The 19,481-nt window shown below is 35.5% G+C and overlaps 1 protein-coding gene across 1 annotated transcript in view; it reads left to right on the forward strand.

Moving 5' to 3' along the window:
• Nucleotides 1–12,490: 12,490 nt before the first annotated feature.
• Tes (testin LIM domain protein) overlaps nt 12,491–19,481 on the forward strand; it is a 38,484-nt gene continuing 31,493 nt past the window's right edge. The window contains exon 1 of the mRNA XM_076861660.1: nt 12,491–12,666. Within this exon, the coding sequence (XP_076717775.1) occupies nt 12,640–12,666 (27 nt within the window). The 5' untranslated portion in view covers nt 12,491–12,639. The remainder of the gene's footprint in view (nt 12,667–19,481) is intronic.

Below are 19,481 nucleotides of genomic sequence, written 5' to 3' on the forward strand. Positions count from 1 at the left end.
CCATAACATATTGAGCTCCCAGGAATCGGGACAGCATGGAAAGGCAGTTTTAAAAATGAGATCTCTCTAATTTTGAAAGTAAAAAAAAATATGATGATAATTTAATAAACTAGAAGAATGATTATGTTACCAAGTAAAATTATTATTTTATTATAGGTAGTAATTCCCTGTTAAGACAAGGTTTTGGTTTATAATGAATATAGAGTTTAAATGTTTGTGAGCTCTGAGTCTTGTAGAAATAGCACAGGGCACTTTTGTCTCACATTCAAGCCAATTTTTGTTTTCTCTATTGATACACTGTACTAATTCCCTACTGGAAAAACCATGTATAATGTAATTAACTTCTACAATAGCTAAAATACTCTAAGATTTAGTAACATTTGTTTAAATGTGCAGGGTACTCATGGTTCTTTAGTCATGGAACACTCCCAAAGACATTTTTATTTCTGAGAAAACTTTCAAAAGTCTATTCCTTATTTCTAGAAGGTATCATTCTACCTAGGGAGCATGCTGCCATAGACAGTAATTCCACAAATACCACTCAGCACTGCATTTGCCCACAAAGAAATGTTTGTTTTAAGATGATGTGAAATTCTCCATTCCGAAATACACAGGAATTCCCAGCCAATTACCTCAATAAATTCCAATGCTATAATGCCTCATACTTTTATTTTATAATCCTATTTTTTACATCACCTTTTCTTTGTTTGTCAAAGAGAGTATTAAGTATATACTCAATATCATTCTTACCATTTATCATTTACTTATGGAAAAAACAGACTTCGTCCTTTCTTCCTGCTATTTAAATAATTTCTAAATGATTTATTTTGTTCACTGGATTTAAGTTAAAAATAAATCTACTAAGATTTATTTTTGTGCAATAGTTTTTTTTTGTTTTTGTTTTTTGTTTTTTTGATCAAGACAAGCATAAAATTTTTCATCTGGGGTAGAAAATGAGTACTTTGTACCAGTATTTGTCTGATTATTAAGGATCAAATTTAATAATAACACCACATGACTCCTTTTTAATGAGCAAACTTGGCTGATCACAGATCATTCTCAGCATTTTTTTCAAAATTGAATTTGTAGAAAAAGAAACCTCATTTATCTTTTTATGGAAGATATGACCTACAACTGTCTGGAATCAGGTCTTGTGTGACGTGGAGAAGCTATTCTGAGATAATAGATCTGGAATGCGGTGGGCGTGGGGAGAGAGTGTTTTCAAATCTCTCTTTAGTAATCCTTAAAGGAAATTCCAACCACCCTTCTCTCACTGTCATACGAAACTAAAAGAAAACCTCAATAGGCTTAAACCAATTCAAACAGTGTCCCTTAAACAGGTATTTAATTTGAAGACAGAAGAGAAAAATAGAGACTAAACTTGTTGCTTATAAACTAAAACAATGGGGCTGGAGGATAGAGATGCCAAGATTCAACTGACATGTGTGGTAGATTGTACTTCCTAAATATGGCCACAAAAATGTCTGCTATACCACATCCTTACTTACTATGTGATATTAACACTCTTCCTATTGCATAGCAAGGCCTATGTCCCTTGATCCTAAGTGGAAGATTGTTACTACCTCAACCAACAGAGTTTAAAGAAAGTAATGCTATGAGATTTATGAGGCTAGTTCAGAAAATATCATGCACTCCCATCTTAATTTCCTGGGAGGTCCACTTCTGGGACCCAACTGCCATACTATGAGGAAATTAAAACTATAGCATAGCAGCTGGGTCCCAAGTGTAGACAAAAGAACACTTGGAAAGGCCATGTGTGGATGTTCTTGCTGATAGCCTAGTCAATACCCATTGTCAATTTAGACACCTCTCCACATAATTCTAGCCCCCAACAATTGAGTCACCCCCAGGCTTTAAGTCTTTCGCTTAAAGCTCCAGATACAGATACCATGAAACACAAATAAGTCTCTTCTATGACTAGGATCCTCCAACTTTCACAAGGTTCAATAAATGATTTGGTAGAAGGACTCTCAGAATTCATAAAAGCTATTATACCCATGCTTATGATTTTTCATAATGGAAGGATACAGATTAACATCATCAAGAAAAAAAGCGTATGGCAGAATTAAGAAGAGATCAGGCATGAGTGTCCAGGTATCTTCTCTCACTGGAGGGGTATAGACAGCACTTAATTCTTCCAGCAAACATATGTGACACATGAAGTATTTACCAGGGAAGCTCGCCTGAGTCTTGATGTCCAGGAACTCATTCATTTGAGTACAGAGTACCTATATGGCCAAATTGATTCTGTATCCACTCAAACTGATAAAGCATGATCTAAGGTCGTTACCATAAATCACATTTTAGTATAAACTATCTGGTGTATCCTAAATGTCTTACAGATAGGACATTCTAAGGAGCTAGCCAAGAGCCCATCTTTTATTTGGAATGTGCAGGGTTTAAACAACAGAGATGTATTGAGTTAACTCTGTATAGCACACAAGGCTAGTTTAGAAAATGCCACAAGTTTCCACCTTGCTCTCTGGAATATGAATGCTTTTAATCCAGATATGATACTATGAGTAAGTTCAAATTGGTCCAATAAAAAAAAAAAAAAACATGGAGAGTCCACAAACAGAGATTCTTGCTAATAATCCTAGGCAAAAATTAACAAACAGATATGTGAAGATACCACTAGATGATTCTGGCCCCCAGGCAAATGACTAACTCATCCCAGTTTTCAAGACTTCCAGCTAAAGCCCCACATATCATAGAACATGACTGCCCCCCTGAGCTCTGCCCTTATTCCCGCCCAAATTTCTAAGCCTACTCATTTGGTGCTTTATGCCACCAACTTTGGGGTGGTTTGTCATAAACAGTAATTACTACAATATCCTTTGGGCCTGGAATTAGGGTGAGATAAAACAAACAGGTGGCATTGGCACTTGACAGAAGTGAGACGTGAAAGTCTCTTTTACTTGAAAGTCTAAGTGATTTCTAGCAGAGAGTTGTCTAAAGCCAAAAGGACTCGAGGAGACTGTCGGTGAAGGCTTAAAGTAAAGTATGGAGAATGTCACTAGGAAAAAAGCAATTGTTATATGGTGGCATTAAGTTTGCCACAACTGTTGTCTGTAGTAATGTAGAAAATAGAAAATGTGCCTAAAACTTGATGATTGCAGAATATTGAAAGTGTCACCTGGCTTATTTTCCTTGTCTATGATAAAATGTGAAAGAAGAGATGAGCTAAATCGTATACTGTTAAAAATGGACTGGTACTTTCTGGGTTATAAAATAAGCCTATATCTCTAGTCCAACATTACAATGTGGCAAAACATTTTAAATTAAGAATTAAGAAATAACTTCTGATAAAGACTAAATCCAAGATGGTAGTTAAGAGCTTATATTAAGAACTCAGCAATATCTAACATAGTGACTCATATGTAACATTTCAGACAGACAGAAGGCCCCTTACAGATTTTAAAAGTGTGCCACATAGAAAATCTGTATTAAAAAAAAAAAAGTGTTCCTAAGAATATTAAATGTGGTAGCCCATGAAAGTCTCACACTGGGAACACAAGATTAAAAAAAAAGGATAATCTCAAAGATATGTGTGTGTTTGCCTTCAATCTAATAGAATGGCTTATATATTAATACATAAGAAACTCACAAGAAGACAAATAACGGACATAATTGATATTTATTATTATTTTCTGTTTAGAATAGTCTCTCCACTAGCCCTTCCGGATCCCTTATTCTAGGAAATTTGACAAGTACCTAATAAATTAATGTACTCCATCTCAATCATAACTAACTTCTGCCCCTATGAATAACAATCACCCTGATTTTTATGGTAACTACAGCATGTATTTTTTTTAGAGTTTTATCACTCAAATGTGCATTGCTGAATAGTATGATTTGGTCTTATCCTTACTCATCTTAAAATAATGAATGCGTTTTCTTAAATTTCTTACTTTATAGGTTCTCCCTCCATCATCTCATTTTCTTTGTAATTTTTCCATTGAAAAATCAGGGTCATCTAATCTATAGAGTTTCTCACCATCTTAATTTTGCTGATTTGGTATTCTTGGTGCAGTTCAGTACATTCTTCCACCCATGATATTTCCTACCAACTGATGGCTGGATATGAAGATTGGAACAGATTCAGGTATTATCTCTTTGGTAGCCCTTCAAGAGGTATTTGGCACATAATGTCTGGTTGACTCTCTTTTTATGATAGCAGCCATCAGTGATAGTTTATTTTTTCTTACTCATTAAGAGTTATGAAATGGTAATATTCTATTAATTATTTACAATATTTCTTTATTGTGATACAGTTCGCATCAGAAAGGAAGGATAAATGGTAAATCCTTGATTCTTTTCCTCTATTTTACATTTAATTTTGTGTGTGCATGCAGTACTGGGGATTGAGCCTAGTGGTCACCCTACCACTGAGATACCTCCCCAGCCCTTTTCTTCCTTCCTTCTTTTCTTCCTTCCTTCCTTCCTTCCTTTCTTTCTCTCTTTCTTTCTTTTTACATATTTTTATTATTATTTTTAATTTGACACAAAGTCTTGTTAATTTGCCCAGACAGACCTCAAACTTGCCATCCTCTTGCCTCAGTCTCCCAAGTAGTTGGAATTAACAGGTGTACACCACTGCACACAGCTAAGTTCTTTAATTTGTTGGTTCCCTATAATTCTCTGAAGATGGCCAATGTAGTTTTTAAAAATATTATTATGAATCCATAAACATATTTCATGAATTTCAATCCAACATATATTTGTTACATTACTTTTAACATGACATCAGTGTTTTTACAGCTTCTTTGCCCTTTTGTATGTTTAAACATTCCAGACCTATGATCAGTCTTTTTCTTAAGAAGCTCTGAGCTTCTCTCTTACTGAGAAAAGTTATTTCAAGATCACAATTAGACACCAGAGATGTTTATCACTATTGGGTTAGTAACTGCAGCCTTTTTCTGGTAATAGAGCTAGTCAGATAGTTAGATAAATAGAGTAAGGAGGTAGTAATTTAGATAGATAGAATCAAGTTGAGAACTATTTCAGTTTTAGGGATTTACTTTTACCTCTTCTACTTTCTTCTATACTTAGGATTCAGTTTCTCAAAGTTATAGGAAATGATAAAATTAGACTATAGTCTATTTATTTTATTTCATATTATATGCATAACAGATTAAAATGTTAATACTAACTAACAATGTGAACACTAGAAATATATTCAATTTTTATATGGTTTTCTCCTACTTTATTTATATTAGTTCTATAGTGTCAGGGTATAAAGTTAATATACATTGTACTCACTGCTTGTTCTATATTAGTCTTGTTCCACCTTAGTTCCATAGAAATTGGTATATTTAATGCCTACCTCTTCATGTCAACATCTCTTTGTTGTCTGAAGATCATTCCCTATTGATTCTTCAGAAGGAGCTCATGGGAATAATATTTTCCAAGTTTTTGCATGTTGATAAAGCATGTTTCTTATACTTGAAAGCCACTTCATATAAAATGCCTGATTCACAGTATCTTTCTTGAATTGTCTTATTTTACTTCATTTTCTTCTGATCTAGTGAATCACTATAGAAAATTTGATAATTTTCTCTTTTATAAATCATATGCTTTAAAAAAATTCTGAAGATAACCAAAGGGTTCCCCTCGCCCCGTTTTTCAAAGTCCAGTAATTTTCTAAATTATATCTTGTTATTGATTTTTCTGAGTTGATATTTCTGGTATGAAATGTATTTGAAATCTTTTTTAAAAATTCAGGTAAGTTTTCATGGATTATGATTTAGGATGTGTTCTTTTAGTTTGATTTTCCTCTTCCGGGTCTCCTATAATCCACAAGTTCCAATTTTATGGTATGTTTTCAATATTTGTTAATTTCTCTGTTAAACATTTTTTTAAGAGAGAGAGAGAGAGAGAGAGAGAGAGAGAGAGAGAGAGAGAGAAAGAGAGAGAGAGATTTTAATATTTATTTTTAGTTTTCGGCGGACACAACATCTTTGTTTTGTATGTGGTGCTGAGGATTGAACCTGGGCCACATGCATGCCAGGTGAGTGTGCTACCGCTTGAGCCACATCCCCAGCCCTCTGTTATACATTTTTTTCTTTAAAAGAAAACTTTCTTTTTTATCCTCTGTTACTCTTAAGCATTATCAGTTTTTGACTCTTGTATTCTTTTTACTTTAGTCTTCATTTATCTCCCTTCCCTCATCATTTCTAATTCTTTCCTGGGTTCTATCACCACAGTTTTGAGTTTTTCTAATTCTGATGTATGTAGTTCTTTATATACATTAGTGTTTTCATGTCTCTTGTTTTAAAATAATAGTTCACAGTTTTTGTTCTTTGGGGGTCATTTTTTGATGCTTTCTATGTGTTGAGATGTTTTTCTTTTCCTTTTCTCCTCTTTTCTTATGATAACTTTGTATGGAATTTGATCCTAATTAATTTTCTGCTGCTCATTTTTACATGATATTAGTTTTATAAATTTTTACAGTGAGGCAAGGTTTAGAGAGTGTCATCCAACTTTAAAGAACTCAGTCTTCCACGTTCTTATGAAGTGCTAAAAAGTATAGTAGCACTTTGGGGACTTCCTGATGCAAATCCTTTCTTCTAGCTGTAAAGCATATGAAGTACCATTAGTATGACTGAGAAGGTCAAGTTTATTTATTTATATTTAAATACTTTAATTAAAAATTAACCGCATTAGGGCCAAGTGTAGTGGCACAGGCTTATAATCCCAGCAGCTCAGAGTTCAAAGCCAGCCTCACCAAAAGGGAGGCACTAAGCAACTCAGTGAGAACTTGTCTCTAAATAAATGCCTGGAAAAAGAACATTTCATCTCCTCTTCATCAGACACCACCCTCTTACTTCCTTCCCTCCCTGCAACAAATTTTTTTTATATACACATGTGTCTTGTGCCTCTTGATAATTTGTTCCTCAACTCTTGCGTTTTGGCATTTATGAAATAACTTGTCACCTGGTTTTCTTATAAAGGTTGTCCCTGAACCTTTTTTTTTTTTTGGTTTTGCTAATTAGTTGGTCTGTTTAAAATTTTTAGTGTTGGTATTCAGAAAGATTGAAAATTACACTGCCATTTTCCTGTCTGCTTAATGCTTTGAATAACATATTCTAAAAAATAGGTTTTTTCATTAAGGAATATATCATATTAACCATGTGTTTTTGTCAACTGTTTCAATGCTGTGATCAAAAAAAAAAAAAAAAACTCACAAGAACAATTTTAGAGGAGGAAAAGTTTATTTGTCATTCATAGTTTCAGAGGTCTCAGTCCTTAGACAGCCAAGCTTACTCCATTGCTCTAGACTTGAAATGATGCAGGACATCATGGAAAAGAGTGTGGTGGAAGAAAGTCGATCAGGACACAGCCACCAAAAAGCAGGGAGAGCTCTGCTCCACAAGGACAAAATGTAAACCCCAAAAGAAAGCCCCCAGTGACCTAGCTCCTCCAGTCACACCCTACCTGCCCACAGTTTACCACCCAGTTAACCCCTATCCGCGGATTAATGATTAACATACTGATTAGGTAAAGGCTCTCATAACCCAATCATTTCACCTCTAAGCTTTCTTGCACAATCTCATACATAAATTTTCGGTGGACACTCAATATCTAAACCACAACATCATCAAATATTTTTAAAAAGAAGAAATCACCATGAACATACCAACCAAAGAAACTACTGACATTTTAGTGTATTTCATTCATGTTCTTTTCCTATACAAGGTATTTTGCACAGTTGTAAGTATGCGGTATATACAATTCTGTGTTCCAATTTGTTCCCATGACATTATAATTTTTTTTCTATTACAAATATTCCTAAATATTGTTCAGTAGCTGTGCTAAATCTATCATGTGGCTTATCCATTATTTACTGAGTCAAACCTCAATATTTGGTCAAAATGACAGCTGATGGTTTGCTCTGAGATATATTAGATACCTGTTTGCTGTTAAGATATACCTGTGGGACAACCTGTGATTTTATTCAAGCTGCTAATAAGTAATAATAGATGTGCCAGGCTCACCTAGGAGTTCCCATGACAAGTGTTAACAAGTAATTTGCCTCTCCAGAGAGGCCTCCTGGGACTACCTTAGCGATTGAAGAAAAAGGTGTCCTCATCTTTATCCTGAAATCTTCAACTAATGGAGAAAGCTTTTCAATAATTCTCTTTTTCTGGTGTTCATAGTGTTTACTCTGTATGTGGAGACGTATGCTTATAATTTATATGTACTTATAATCATCTGTTATCTTCAGTTGAGATGTTTCTTTTGGTCACCAGTACATATGAAACGAAATCCATGAGGTTTCTCAAGGAAAGGTCATCTCCTCTTCAGTTTCCTTTAGAAGAAATGTGTAAGGTGTGAGTTACACCTACCATATTTACCACCAAAAAGATTCCTAAGAGATAGGAAAATGGAATCCTAATAGATTTCTTATTCTCCCTCTCTTCAGGGATCAATCAAGTTCCGTATTTCCTACTTCTTTAATATTATTGGTAATTCCCTCAGACATCATACCCATTCATTGCCACTGCCTTATTTTGGCTTTTATCATATTTCAAGTGGGTTTGGGCCATAATATCCTAATCAATCTTGTCTTCTTTAGATCTGTCCTATATAGTAGTTACTCCTACTCCTCCCAACAAAAGAAACATCTACAAATGTTTGCACAAGTAGACTTTCTAAAGTATAAGTCATTTTGAAAATGGTCAGTAGTCCTCCAATATCCACAGGGGAAAAAATATCAATTTCTTTCCTTATTCACTAAGCCTCTTCCTTATTTCCTTATAATATTGGAAACAGAGATAGATACCTTTAGGGGATTTTTAGAAAACTCTTGTCACTCCTTTCTGTGAGATGCCCTACCTGTCAGTTTAAGTTTCATTCTCTGTGTTGTCCTCCATGCTTCTGAACTAGTACAAGCCCCAACCAATTGGATCAGAGGTCCACATTTACCATGCTGAGGTAACAACAGCCTTTCTTTTGGAGGTGTTTGAAGCCCATTCTAGATCTCTTGCTTGAACTAAGGGAATATTGGCTCATGAGTTGAGAATGCTTTTATAGGATGTTTGTGAGTATAGAAAAACAGACACAAACGAGTTTGCAAAGGAGAATAACTAAAGCTGATGTTGGCCGAGTAGCAAGATGAAAGAATCTATATGTTACCAGAGAAAGGAGTTGTTCTTTTGGCTCCAGATGTTATGAAGAGCCTGGTTCTAGTCACAAATGAACTCAAGTGTCTGGGTCTTGAGTTTTGCAAGACATCTATTTAGTTTTAAAAAGATATGCCATCTTTTTTTTTTATTAATTTTAAACTAGGTCAAGAGGGTTCCTATTTACTACAATCAAAAGAGTTTTAATTAAGACACTGTTCGTATTCCAAGACTCAACCAAGAGATATTCTTCTCTAAAGATTTTACAAACCCCAATACCAACCCCTGCCCTGCGTTGGCACGTCCCTCCACCAGCAACACTTCATTACTTTTACATGCCTGTCACCCCAAACTAATCTGTAAGTAACTGAAGAATGAAGGAAATGTCTTATATATATATTTTTTAAAAATATCTCTAATGTCCATTACAGTGCAAGGTACTTATATGTTTAACACATTTCCTTCATCAGAGACTGTAACTTATAGACTGAATTTAACATGCATAAATATTATGTTTGGTCCATATAAAGAACTTTTTAGTGTGTGTGTCTCTGTAAAATCTAGTATTTTTACTTACTTTTCTAAGATAAAGATCTTAAGAACATTCCTTAGTATTATCTGATATATTGATTTCCTCTCTACTTGATAGAAACATCAGAGTTGGGTCATGTATTAGGTTGATGTTTCCATTTTTGTGGAGGAGTCAAGTTCAGCATTGACCAAAGCACTCTGGTAGGCACAAAGAGAGAAATACGAAGCAATGCCCGTATCCACAGCTCCACCAATAATACACTTTCCAAAGTTATTGATGATCTTCTTATTAAATCCAGTATACATTTGACCTTTCTCTACAATTTCATACCGTTTGCAATTCCTTGAATTTGCTTTCTGCTTGTTGAGATTTTACTCCTATTTTCCCCTCTTTCCTTTTGACTAGCTTTCATCTCTTGTTTGTGCTTATCTTGTTCTACATTGCTCAATTGTTGTCTTTGATATCTTTTCCTTCTTTTTCTATCTCCCAAGCTGTGCTTCTTTCTATCCATGCTTTTAATTATTTATCTGTGTAGGATGTTGACGCTGAAATCATCATTCCAGTCCATATTTTATCTCTTAGGTTTATATTTGGTTACTTGATTTTAATATCCCAATTTCCAAATCATACTCTTTTATCTTAACATCCTTTGTCTTACACACACACACACACACACACACACACACAGTCCTTTCCTTCATCCTACCGTTTCTCTTTTCTTGAGCTATCCACAAAGGTGATTGTGCTAAAACCATTTGCACTTTTTTTATTCATTCATCTGTCATCAACTACATCCAGTCATCAAACTGTGCCTGTTCTAACTCCTTAATATCTCTACAGCCTAACACTTGAATAACTGAATTAGGACTTGTAATCTAATTTTCCTAGTCAACACTTACCTACATTAATTTGTTTCCTGTAAGTAATTTACAAATAATATGTGAATAATTTCCTATAATTGGTAGATTAGTAATTTCAGATAAAAATCACTAAATTCCAGCATCTACCCTGGCCAATACTACCCACACAACTGACACTGAGAGGGCTGGGAAGGAAGAAAGGATGAGAGCCAGAATTTGATGGTTAAAAATGTTTTGAGGCTGGGGTTGTAGCTCAGTGGTAGAGCACTTGCCTAGCATGTACAAGGCACTGAGTTTGATTCTCAGCACCATATATAAAAAATAAAATATATAAAATAAAGTTCCATAAACAAGTAAAAATAAATAAATAAAATGTTTCTAGGTCATTTTCTTAGTGTCACAAAATTTATGATACAAAATTTATGTTGCAGTGTTTATTTGATATCTTATTTAAACTGCTTTACTGGACGTTTTCTATCTTTTAAGCTCTTTGAAAGAGAAGAAATTGCATTATCATAGCTAGACCTCGTATTTATGAGAGCACAACATGCAAGGGTTCAAACCTATCAGGATGGTTTGGGAAAGAAAAATATTTTACTTCAACTGAGTGAAAAGAAAAAAAAATCACTATCCATTTTGGTCATCCTATTTTTAGTAATTAATAGGATATGAAAAACACGCATATCATAAATCAATGCTTTGTCAAAAATGTTAACAAATAACCTAATAAAACAAAGGGTTGAAAGTTTGGCTAGATGATTTTTTTTTTTTTTTTTTTTTTTTTTTAACGACCAAATTTCAAGAGGCAAAGTGGAGGGACATCTGGCCTTGTATCTGCATTGTGTTGGGTATTTGTTTTGGAGGGAATTTGGTTTTTATTTTGTTTGGTTTTTGCTTTTGAAAGGTAGATGTCAGATTAGGAAGCTATCTGCTATCTGGCCATTTTTGTTTTCTGTCATTATCACAAACTGAAGCAAACTGCTCTTTTTCTGTAGTCAAAATGCCGTTTCCAGTCCAAAACATCATGGAGAAGTTGTTTAAAAACTCTTAGCTCTGTCCCCTAAGATTCTAGGAAGGCCCTTACACTTGTGTGTGTGTGTGGGTCTTCATTTCTCTATAAAATGAAGGAATTGAACAAAACAATGTCTGGATTTCATTCCAAACTCACCAATCTGATATTTATTGCAATTACTCCTGAATGAAGGTATGAAATGGGCCCAGCTCTGGGGCTCCAATGTTGCTGTGATACCTCTGAAACTCTGCTTCATAGAAGCCTGGGAATAAGAGCCCCCTTGCAGTATTTCACATAGCAGGACAAAGGGCAAGCCTCTATATTCAAAGGAATGACATAACCTGTGTCTGAAGTGATTCACATCATCCTCACTTTCGGATAATCAGATGCTCAGAAAACAATATTAATAATTTTCATTGACAAGAAAAATGCAAGATAAGGTCCCTTGTTAGCGTTTGGGACTTTGGAGAAAAGCATTCGTGAAAAGGGCATTTCCACAACTCAATAGTGAAATCAGAGCCTAAATCCCATCACTGGAATTTCTTAACAATCTCCAAAATCTCTTGGATTATTTTCCCTGAAAATAAACCAAGTTAGTATAGGGATAACTACTCCTTTTGACCTGAGTCAAGGGTCCCCTACAAACAGGTACAAACTGCCAGAATGGAAAGCGCTCTTCTTCAGCCACAGGCAGGCAGGATTAAGGTCTCCACCCGTGCGTGGGGCGTAAACCAAGGCCTGGTGCGGGTTACCGAGCTCCCCCGCAGGGCGCCGCCCCGGACGCGGCCCCGCCCCTCACCTTGCCCGCACTGCGCTCGGGCCGCGAAGGTGCGTGCGGCGCTCGGTGATTGGCGGCGGCCCGGCGCTGCCCCGCTGCCATTGGCTGCCCGCGCCTCTTTGTTCCCGGTCCCCGCCGCAGGACGACTGCAGCGGACTGGGCGGCGGAAGTTCGACGGCGCCGGGTGGGTGGCTGCGGTAGTGGCGCCGTAGTGCCGGCAGATCCCCCCAGGGCCCGCAGTGGAGCGGAGGCCTGCCAAGCCTGGACGTGAGATCCCGGACAGGAGGAAGGAACCCGTCTGACACACCAACATGGACCTGGATACCAAAATGAAGAAGGTAACAGGTCGCCGGCGGCGACAGCGGTCGCCCCACCTGCGCCGCCGGGGCCGCGTCCCGGAACCTCCGGCGGCGCTGCCCCCTGGCCGTCGCCAGCGGTGGGGCGCGCGGGCCGCCTGGCGCGAGCCAGCTCCCTGTCTACGGTGTCCCCAGGACGCCGGGTCCAGGTACGGGGCCCTCTGGTTTGAGGTGCCTGGCAACCTCGCTAACTCCTGAAACCTGGGAGCGACAGTGAGCCCGAGCGCGAGCGCGGGCGGGCGCGGGACATTGCTCCCCTGTCTCACCACGCCCAACGGTTGGAGGTGTCTGAAACTTTTCCTGAAAATGTTTCAGCTACGCCTGTGCCTCCCCCAAAAGGAAAAGATGAGGTTAGAGCGAGTTCGGGCGAGACCGTGACACTTCTTGTTCCTGTCTCAGGAAATTCAGCTTCATCAAGCCTTTGTGGTTTAGGAGTGTTGATGCGACTTTGACAGCCTTGACCCCCTCCCTTTACAACTTGGCTGCCTGAGGTTCCCTAAAGTGAGTGAGTGCTGATTTAATGCACTTCCTTAGCACCCGCCACTGCTGATTATTTTGTAAAGTGATGATTTTTTTTTTTTTTTTTTGCTCTTATCATTCATTACTTGATTGCCAAAGCACATTGCCTCCTTCTTGGCGAAGTTATCTCTCAAAAAAACTTTTTTTTCCCTGTTTGCAGCTAGCCACAAAGAGCGATTGTCACCAGTGCTCAGTTCTGGAGAAGGTTTCTAGCTGGATGGTTCTGGGCTTCAGAATCCTACCTGAGCCACTCCCAGGGTATAGGGAGCCCCAGGTAGCCTGGAGAAAGGGTGGGGACCAGACTTTGACTCCAAAAAGAATGCTGATGTCACATTCGAGTGTAACATTCTGTGTGAAAGTCTCCTTCCAGGGAGTTGTTCATATTTACTCTGCAGTAAATTTAAGCTAGCTGTCTCTTATCAAATAGGGAAGGAAGTTGTGCAGAGTGAGAAAGGGAAAAGTAGCAAAAAACTTAATTTTCTTGCTTGTCTTCTAAAAGACAAATTTCTGACCAGAGCATTAAGTATATTTTATAGTAAGAACTTAATTTTTGAAACTGTATGCAAATGCAAGGTATTAGTTTAGGAAGTTGTTGAACAATAAAAACTTGCAATGAGAAAACAGTTTTTTGGTCTCTTGTGACTAAAATCAGCACTCAAAATGGAATCCAAGAATAGGAAAACAACTTTTTAAGAATACTGTAGTTGCTTTCTATTCTCTTCCCATTTGATATTTATAAAGTTATTTTAAATAACAGTTTTTTGACTAATCTGCTTTCCACTTGAAAGCATGTGTTTAATGCACCTTTAGTTTTCTGTTGATCATTGCACTCATTTTGATTTTTTGTGTGTAAATACTTAATTTAGTTCTTGTCTAAAATTTGGGGGTGCCTTGCCTTGCTTATAAATATTGGTTCAAAAACTACTTTGTAAAAGTCAACACCCTGAGGATGAATAGGTGAAGCACAGGATTTTTACAGCAGTGACACTATTTTGTATATTATAATTGTGGATATGTGTCATTTGATGGTTGTCAAAATCCACAAAATGTATAATTTACCAAGAACAAATCCTAATGTAGACTATGTACTTTGTAGATAGTGATGTGTAACTATGTTTCATTGGTTTTCATAAATATACTACTTTGATGTAAGATATTGATAGTGGGGGAGGCTGTGTTTGTGTGGGAAAGAGAGAATATGGGAATTTTATACTTTCTGCTCAATTTTGATGTGAACCTAAAATAGTATATTAAAAAAAAAAAACACTCAGAAGTGTTTTAAAGACTCTTTGAGACAAAGAATAATTCTTAGTGGAGAGGTCCAGAGTTAAGAATTATATGGGCCTTGGGATGTAAATCAGAGATAAAGTACTTGCCTAGCATGTTCAAGGCACTGGATTTGATCCCCACAACTGGAAAAAAAATTATCTATTCTTTCAAAAGAAAAATCCAAATACTATTTATATATATTATAAAGTTTCAAAATGTGACTTATAATTATTTAGCATATGATGTAATTTTCCTTCTTCATCCCCTGTTTAAAGAATATCTTTTTAACCAAGAATCTTAACCTTCTCTGTAATCTTCCTTCTCTCTACCTTGTCCCCAAGAAGGAGAGATTTTACAGATTTAAAGATAGCCTTTAGAGAGAATTCCATGCCATTAACATATCCCTTTCACTACCTTTTCATTGCAATAGTGATTCTTAAAACAGAGTCCTCAACTAGTAATTTGGAAACAACTGAAAGACCCTGAAGGTATTCAGTTTGACTGCCTCTCTGTGCCTTTAAGAGACTCAATTTTCAGTGGCTCAGACAGAAAGTTTCCCAGTACAAAACAGTTTGGAAATCCCATGAACACATTTCACAGTCTTAACCGTAATCTCAAAAATAAACTTATATTTTTTTAGAAACTGTTTTCTAACATGCCTCAAAAAAGACACATTGTACAATTATCATTGATTTACTAACTAACCCTTTTTTGGTTATCTATTTAGTTTTCAAGGTTCCCTTCCTTTTTGACTTGGATATATAAGAAAAATAATAATTTGAACATACGTTGAAGAAAGGCAGGTTAGAAATAAAGTACAGTCATTTAAATGAAACTAAATTTGACTTATGTTTTAAGATGTATGGCATTTTCCTTCTAAAGCCCTTATATTACATTGCTGATTTCATAAAGAATTTTCCCTAGGCAGATGAAATATTTATTTTTTTTTGCAAAAAAGATTAAAGATGGTGTCTTTATCACACAATGACCTAGGTGAATGATTTGTTATAGGATTTTAAGTTTATAAAAAGAGAACTTGTTCACATCATTCTTAACAATTTAGATTAATTACCATTAAACCCCACCTTCAAATGGAATTTTTTGGATTAGAGTTTGCTATATTTTGTTTGAAGTAAGTGAGTTGTTGCTAGGATGTGATCTAGTTTGGTTATACAGAGGTTTTTTTTTTTTTTTTTTTAAGTAATATTTAGAACAGAATTTGACTATAAGTCCATGCCCTGTCTTTTGAGTTACTCTTCTTAATCTCTTCCTTCTATCTCTCATCTCTCATCTAATTGACTGTGTAACTAGAGTCTGTCTGCTTGGGAAAAAGAAAAAGGAAAAAAAAAAAAAAACAATGGCTTTTGAAAAGCAGAAACAGTATCTCATTTTGTGGTGAATGGTAAATTATGGCTCACAGCCAGCTGTTTTCCTCTTTCCTTTCTGTGTTACTCTCCCATGAGAATCACTTTTTTTCTTTAAAAACATACCAGAGAGAAAGAGAACTTCAGTAATTTCCCTTATACTGCCTGGAATTGCTACAGGGCTTTAAATTTTACCATACTGATTTTTTTTCCTCTTTTGTAATCTCTTTCATTTGATACTTCGTAGGATCCTGCATACATTTCTTAGGACTCTTTTCTTTGTTTCTTTAATTTTACTTTTAAAAAATAATGCATTTTAAAGATTAAAGGTCAGTAAAAATCCCCACTTTCCACATCCCAATATGTTTTAAAAGTTTTGGTCATTAGCCAAAAAAGCATAGTGGATTCAAGTGATTGCATTTGGAAAAAGTATTAAACCACGAAGAGTCTTTCTATTAGAAATTAGAATGAGTCTTTTCCATTAGACAACCTCTGATTGAAGTGAAAGGCACAAACGTGATGACCTAGATGCTGAAATCTATAGTGAATTTCTCTGCCTGAAGCTACTTTTGCTGCAAGAGTCATTGTCAAGTCTGGGAACTGAGTGAGAGCCAGGCATACCAAGGGCCTTGTGTTGTATTAGATAGAAGTGGGTACTCTGACTCTAAAGTGCAGAAGAAAGTACAATGGTCGTTAGCTGGACTTTTCTCTCTTCTAACCCATGGTGTGATTCATTATATCATTAAATATGAAGTGACTTTCTCTTACTATGATTAGTTTGAATGAAACCAGGGTTTCTAATGATTTTGTTCCCTTATATGATCCTGTGGAGTAGACATAGAATTTTCTAACTGCACTCGCTATTTACCTGTGTAACATCATGTCACCCTGTGACATTACTTGACAGTGCCCATACTCCATCCGCAATATGAAATTGTACCCATTCTTCAAGGTTTAATGCATGAATGCACCTTCCTTTAGGAAATGTTTCTTCATGTTCCACCTAGAGGCAAATCTTTTTCCTTAAATTCCCAAAGCATGTTATCTGCAACTCCTAGGATGCTCATCACTTTCCACCTTTAGGTTTATTTACCTTGGAAATTCACCTTTTATCTGATTGCAAACTTCTCAAGAGATGAATTTATATTTTCTAGTGCTTACACAGTTATTTTGTTGGCTGTTCAAAGCAATCCTATATGAAATAGAACCTAGGCACTTTTTCAGAATGAAGAAACTGAGGTTTGGTTAGCTTAATTTGAAAGTAGAGAATCTTACTATGAACCAGAAACATGGTTTGGAGAATCCATGTTCCTAGCCTCTGAGTCTTATATATCTGCCATCTTGCTTACTAAATATATCTATTACAAAAAGAGAAATAAAGTATGGTACATTTCAAATTTTCACTTGTTTAAAGGAATTCTATTTGAGGAACTGATTTCTATTCCAGTAAAATTACTCTTCTGTTGGTTTTATATGTTTAGTTATACTTTATCTATGTCATATGTATACCCTTTAGTGTAAGTTGCTATTGACCCTTTGTGACAGAGACTAAGTCTAAAAGAGTAAAAGTATTGTGAAAAAGAATTTCTGGGCAATTTTATAGGCAAAGAAACTGTTTAAGCTCCAATAATATTCTAAATTGAATCTTCTAGGATTCTTTCATCTCCCCAGTTTATGTTGTGAGCAAGGGTTATGCTATCTTTCAGTTATTTAATATGGTCTTAACTGTAGTATTTGTCTGTATTTGACTGTTTTGAGAGGTCAAGCAGTGGCATCTGGAACAGAAGAGAGTACCCCTGGGTGGGTTGTAGAGTCTTTTCTATTTTCTGAAGTCCATGATGATAGAAAGCCTCACACATAACATAAGTAGGATAAACATCCTTCTCGTTGCAAAATGTTTAGTGTCATTCGATTGGTAGACCAGAGAGTTAAGAATACACCAATTGTTTTTTTTTTTTTTTAAATAGTCTTAATGTTGGGAGAACTATTTATTTTGATTTTCCAATCTGCATACAAAAGCATTTATTGAGAAGCATTGGAAAACACTAAAATGATCAGCTATTTCATGAGGCGCTAAGGAAATTATGAGTAGTGTAATTAACATCAGGGATACATCAGTGTACAAACAAGGATTATTGAATAGGATTTTCTTAGTGAAAATAAAATGATAAATTGGAAAATAACGCTATTTCCTATATTATTTCTCTGAAAAGACTAAAACTTTGCCACATACTAATTTAAATATGTTTTTGTTTTGTTTCTATAAACCAAATCAGTGTCTAGAAATTAGGAAAGATAATACCCAGAATATGTAAACATCTGGATGTATGAAAATGTATGAAAAGCTAGCTGTTGTAAGTTTCTCAGCCTTCTCACTTGCTTCAGTAGTATATCTTTAACATTGCCTTGGGATGACAGTTATTAGATCTGAGTCTATTATACTTTGTGGTGTTGGCCACTTGGATTTCAGTTTTCATACCTATAAAAACCAGTAAGGTTACCAGATAATTTCTAAGGTTTCTCTAAATCCTGTGACTCTTTTTGGAAAATTTTATCAGTATTCTACCAAGTATAATGTTCCACAAGGTTTAAAAATCACACAAACCACAGATATCTAAAAATACATGTGTATAAATACAAATATGTATAAATGGAATGGTTTAATATATGTGTTGTGTGACAGTGAATTTCGTGAGGAAACCTATAGAACATAGTGAATTGTGTTTTCCTCATAAATCTTAGTGAATTTTCAGTGGATTAGTACTTAATTATGTCAGTTCATAATATTTATAGGGTATTTGAATGTGTTAAGTTTAACTAGATATAAACTGCTCTAGTAGTGTAGGTCAAATAAGCCTAGGAGTGATATATTACTTCATTTGGCATTTACTTAGGGGAAAAAAGAAAGCTAAAGGAGCAAAGGATCATTTATCTCTAAAAGTTATCTTTACCAAATAAGATTCTTCTCTTAAAAACTTATATGAATACAGCAACAAAAAAGTTCACTAAAGCAAATGGTCAATGGAAAAGAAATAAGAAAGCCATTTTAATGTATAGAATGTGAAAAAGATTGCACATGGATAAAACTGTAGAACTACAGCTATCTATCTATGAAGTGCACAAGTTAAGTCTTCTTGATTACAAATGCCTCATAAGAATCATTCATGGATTTCCTGTTTGCAGTCATAACAAAGTTTTGTTTGGTAACTACTGCCATGGTAACTTAAAATGTAATTTTAAGGTCTGTCTATCAGATCATTAATATGCAGTACATACAGGAAATTATTTTGCTTCTTACAAGATGGTGAACTATTCAGGAAAATTGTATGAGTTATGATTTACAAAATAAACTTTCTTAAGGAGGGAAAGAAGAGAAAAAGATTAATTAAATTAAAAGCAGATTTCAAAAACCTCATATTTTCAAGAATTTAAAAATAATTTGGTAATTGTAACTTCACCACTGTTCTTTGAGTAAATATCCATGTATTAAAGTTTGCCTCAAACACTGTTATAAGAGAATTAAATTAAGACATCATACTTTTCAACTACCCAGCTACAATCTTTGACTCTTCTATGAAAGAGCTACAGTCAAATTTAGAATAGTTTCATAAATATTTAAGTGTCACTACTTTTATTTGGTCATAT

The sequence above is a fragment of the Callospermophilus lateralis genome, chromosome 1, assembly GCF_048772815.1.
Source record: "Callospermophilus lateralis isolate mCalLat2 chromosome 1, mCalLat2.hap1, whole genome shotgun sequence".
Taxonomy (NCBI): Eukaryota; Metazoa; Chordata; class Mammalia; order Rodentia; family Sciuridae; genus Callospermophilus; species Callospermophilus lateralis.